The sequence below is a fragment of the Microtus oregoni genome, unplaced genomic scaffold (genome assembly GCF_018167655.1).
Source record: "Microtus oregoni isolate MIOR12 unplaced genomic scaffold, Mior012 000018F_ref0000195, whole genome shotgun sequence".
Classification (NCBI taxonomy): Eukaryota; Metazoa; Chordata; class Mammalia; order Rodentia; family Cricetidae; genus Microtus; species Microtus oregoni.
This window is the reverse complement of record NW_024543077.1, coordinates 41,085,783-41,090,687: the sequence shown is the minus strand read 5'-3', so window position 1 is coordinate 41,090,687 and position 4,905 is coordinate 41,085,783. Positions and strand designations below refer to the sequence as shown.

The following is a 4,905-nucleotide window of genomic DNA, read 5'->3' as shown; positions in this document are numbered from 1 at the left end:
AGACTATGTATCAATGTGTCAATTTTGGATGACGTAATTGGTTTTAATGTGGTTAAATCCTATATATTAATACCTTACTGCTGTAACTTTAAGTCACTTTGTTTTAACTTACTTTTATGTCACTACAAGTGGAAGCCCAAAAATATGATCCTATTGCCATGCTGACCAAAGGTCAGAGAGCTGGGACTAACCTCTATTCCTTAAAAGTTATTATGTTTCTACCTCAAACAAAACTCCCACCTAGATTTAAATCAGTGCATTCTGCTCTATCAAGGTTATTATCAACAGGTGTGGCTAATAACCAGACCTTGTATTTCAGGAATAGAGAGGAAGATATATTTCTACCTCAAACAAAAGTCTAAGGATCCAACTGGGTGTTCCAATTCTTTTAAGGAGATAACTTTGGATTCCACCCAGGGAGTTGTTTGTTTACAGAATATTTTGGTCTACAGTGTGCACTTGCCTTGTTTTGATATAGTCACAAAATGTTTAACTATGGATGAAGCCCACAAACTTCAACTGGTCTGTTCATTTCCCTGTATCATGTTAATGCCCTTTTTGTTGTCTTTCTCCTACCTTTTGGGATATTGTAAGCAATTGGAAATTAAACTCAGGCTATTTCAGTATTCACTGAAACTCCCTCCCGATACTATTCTATGACTTTCTGTCTTATTATTTTCATGTCTTCATTTTCTTTACTATATTTTTGATTCCCAATGGCCCTAACCTGGCAAGAGATATTTTCCTCAAGTTGGTCTCCGACAACTACATAATTGGTATTAAGCATCTTTTGCATGTTTTTTCCCATTTAGTCGCTTAGTAAAACTTTGATTCTATTCTATTGAATATTTTGTACAAAGATAAACACAATTCAGACATTAACTTTAGAAATTCATTTTCTTTTCCTTTCTTTTTTTCTTTTCATTTTTTTTGTTTGTTTTTCAATAGAGGGATTCTCTGTAGTTTTGGAGCCTGTCCTGGAACTACCTCTTGTAGGTCAGGCTGTCCTTAATCTCAAAGAGATCCACCTTGGCTTCTGAGTGATGGGATTAAAGGAGTGTGCTACCCTGTCTGGCTAGAAATTCATTTTGTTATTTTACGTGAACATAAATGCTATATTCAATTACTAAAAGTCCTTTGCAAAGTTTTGTATCATTTCTATGTGTGTGAACACACAAAATCTCACCAATGTGACTAACTAAAATTTAACTAAACAAGGATAACAGCAATAGACAGGCTAAGCTGGAATGAGGAAAGTCAAGAAAACTTGACCTATACCAAACAACTAAAGGCAACAATAGAACACTAACAGAAAAACAAATATTCTTTTGTCTTTCCAGGATAAGAACAGGCGAATTGGTTATCCAAAACCAAATGATCATCCCTAAAAGTATGCAAACAAATAACATTAAACACACTGAGCAGTCTGTATTTAGGAAATACATATGTCTACAAATAACACTATCAAAAATAAGTTAAGAAAATGATGAGAAAACTTATTCTGACTACATAAATCCTATCTACTAACAGATTCAATGAGAATGAATAGGAATCCATGCCTAAGGTTGATTATGCATAATATATTCAAACCTGTGATCACATAGAGGGCTTAAGTTATGTTCAATGGATCATGAAACAGCAAAAACATCTATAAGTGGGGAAGAATTTTGATAGAGGAATTAAGTTTTAATAAGATTAGGGAATGTATTACACACATGTAGAAAAATGTCAAAGAAAATTTTAACTAAAATGTTTTATTAGACATACAACATTGACACTAAATCAATTTGGTTAGTGATTTTTAAGAAAAGTCATGCTATACTAACTTTCAAAAGTAGCAAAGGGAGGTCATAACAGTCAGTAACATTTCAAAGGGGAAATGCATGTGTAACAGTCTATGTGAGAACTATGGTTGCAATTTAGTCACTTAACATAAATCTATTGTACTGTTCTAATTAATAATCTTCTCAGAGCTGCAATTACATCCTTGTTCCTAAGGCTGTATATCATGGGATTGAACATGGGAGTCACAATGGTATAAAAAAGAGAAAGGAGTTTGTCACTTACTGCAGAATGTATTGACTTTGGCATTAAGTAGGTAATAGATGCAGAGACATAAAACAAAAGCACCACCACCAGATGGGAAGAACATGTGGAGAAGGCTTTTGCCCGTCCTTGAGCAGTGGGCAGTCTCAGAATGGTGGCAATGATTTTGCTATATGAGGTCAATATTAATAAAAAAGGGATTGCAGCAAGCAAGACAGTCACTAAAAAGACAAACAGTTCAATAAGAGAAGTATCTCCACAGGCCAGCTTAAGTACAGGGGGTATGTCACAGAAGAAGTGATCTATCCGGTTAGCATTGCAGAAATGTAGAGAGAATATCTGACAGGTTTGCCCTAGCTGGAAAGGCAATCCACTGAGCCAGGAACCCACTGCAAGCTGTGTGCATTTTGTCTGTTTCATGACCAGAGGATAGTGCAGAGGGTTGCAGATAGCTACATAACAGTCATAAGACATCACAGCCAGGAGAATACTGTCTGTAGTTGCCAGAATTAGAAAGAAACACATTTGTGTGGCACAGGCCAGAAGAGAAATGCTTCTGTCCTGGGTCCAAATGCTGTACAGAATCCTAGGCAGAGTGACTGAAACATAACAGATTTCCAGAAAAGAAAAATTAGTCAGGAAAAAATACATGGGTTTGTGTAGTGTAGGATCAATTCTGGTTATCACAATAATGAAGCTGTTTCCAATTATGATAGTCACATACATTATGGAGAACATACCAAATAGAAAGCCCTGGAGGTTTGGACGGTCAGAGAATCCCAGGAGGAGAAACTGTGTCACTGTGGAAGTATTTTCCTCTGCCTTGATGTCTGCGTGTTTCATCTGTGGGGATGATTCAATCAGAATTGCACTTCCTTTTACTCAGTATTATTTTATCATACAGAAATTGATATTGTCATATTCACAGATTTTTAATTTCTGCTTACAAATATTTGTATATATATTCATAATATATATATATATATATATATATACTGATGAATTTATAATTTGTCCTAACATATACTCTTTGGCACTAATTATATGTTTGAAATAAATGCTATTGTTTTAACCTCTTTCTACTGAGTGATTAATAAATATTCTTATTAATGGCATGATGACACATAATATTTTAAATATTTATCTAAGTAACCAATGTGACAATTTTAGAATTATTTAATTTTCAGTTGGCTCTTTAATACCAAAATTGTTTTCTTTTATTATGATAAAAATTCTCTATTTACACAGATCTCTGTGAGTTCGAGACCAGCCTGGTCTACAAGAGCTAGTTCCAGGACAGGCTCCAAAGCCACAGAGAAACCCTGTCTCGAAAACCAAAAAAAAAAAAATAAAATAAAATAAAAATCTCTATTTATATATTAATTATCTAATGAAAAATATATTCAATGTTCTAGTATGTTTTTTAAAGCTCAATTTATCCTGATATTCCTCTATAAATGCTCTTTCATTGAAAAATTCATGATAAACTGGACCATATTTGATAAGATTCTATTTTACATTTAAATTTTGTAAGTTAGTTGTAATATCTATGCATTCAGAATTTACATTTTTACATCTGTGGAATTCTTTGACACCATAGACAAATCAAAAGATATAGTAATTAACACATTTTTGACAAATGGTACTTACTCTCTAGTTTCATTTGTTTCTGGCTCAGCAGTCCAAACCACAGCCTTATGAATCCTAGAAGGAAGATATTTCCAAGATATTTCCTCAGCTCCTGTAGGCAAGTTATAAACACAAATTACTAAAACAAACTTTCTCAAATAATTCACCTTCCCGCTCTGTCTCTACCTCTCTATCTCATATCTGCAGGTGTGAGGTGTCTCATCTATAAATCTCTAGATTCTCATTTTCACGCTATGAAATAAATTCAGCAGAAATTTCAAGTAACTACTGGCATTTTGTTTAATTTAAAATCTTCATAAATATTAGCTGTTCTCACATTTGAAGCAGTGGTTTTCATTCATTTAGATAGTGTGTCATTAATTAAAACCATTAATATACACTGTATTGTATTTTACTAATGAACTTTAGAAAATGAAATTAATATGCAAACAAAAGAAGATATAGACTTTAAAAAAATATTATTGAGATGGGCTTGTGAGTTTTGTCTTTATGGTCTCATTTATGGTCTTTTACATATATAATTGCCTTGTTTTTTGAAGAGTTTTCTATAAAAGATTCTGTGGAGCCAAATGAAAATATGCAATAATTATAACATTTTCAGATTCACTTCTGATAGATATTGACACTCTGCCACTAGAACCAGTTGCGATTATTGTAGGTGTCAAGGCCACATCTGTGATCTTCACTAGACATTTCATTCTTTATCGTAGATAGGTGGAGTTTTATGATATATGTTCCTGAGATGTCATATCACTGAAACATTTAAATACATGCCTAACAGAGAATAATAATTGAATACACCTTACCAATTACATGTTGATTTTGGTGATGAATTAAGGATCATAATCATCATATATCATCAATTGTCGGAAACAGTGTAAAGCCAAACACAAATAGTTTTTGAAACAAACCAAAATAAACAATTAATTTTTTAAATTACTTCTTGTAATTTTATCCAAATGCTGATTTAAAAAAATGTAAAAATAAAAGAAGTCAAACTTGTTAGTCAAATCCAGTCTACGGTCTTAGGAATTAGATAAGTTATAATTCTTACCTTGATTTATTGACATACAATAATAAAAGGTTGAGGAAGTTTCTTTTTCTAAGATCAAGAGTTTTCTTTTATTTGAAACAGAGTTACAACACCTCCCAAAATATATTCCCCTGTCATAACGAACTATTCTAGTTAACAAGGATTGTTTGCTAACA

At 32.7% G+C, this 4,905-nt stretch overlaps 1 protein-coding gene across 1 annotated transcript; it reads right to left on the bottom strand.

Annotated features, from left to right (window-relative positions):
* Positions 1–1,938: 1,938 nt before the first annotated feature.
* Positions 1,939–2,889, bottom strand: LOC121458850 (olfactory receptor 10AG1-like). Its single transcript, XM_041668176.1, has one exon. It carries the CDS (start codon positions 2,887–2,889, stop codon positions 1,939–1,941), a length of 951 nt encoding a protein of 316 aa, XP_041524110.1.
* Positions 2,890–4,905: the final 2,016 nt, after the last annotated feature.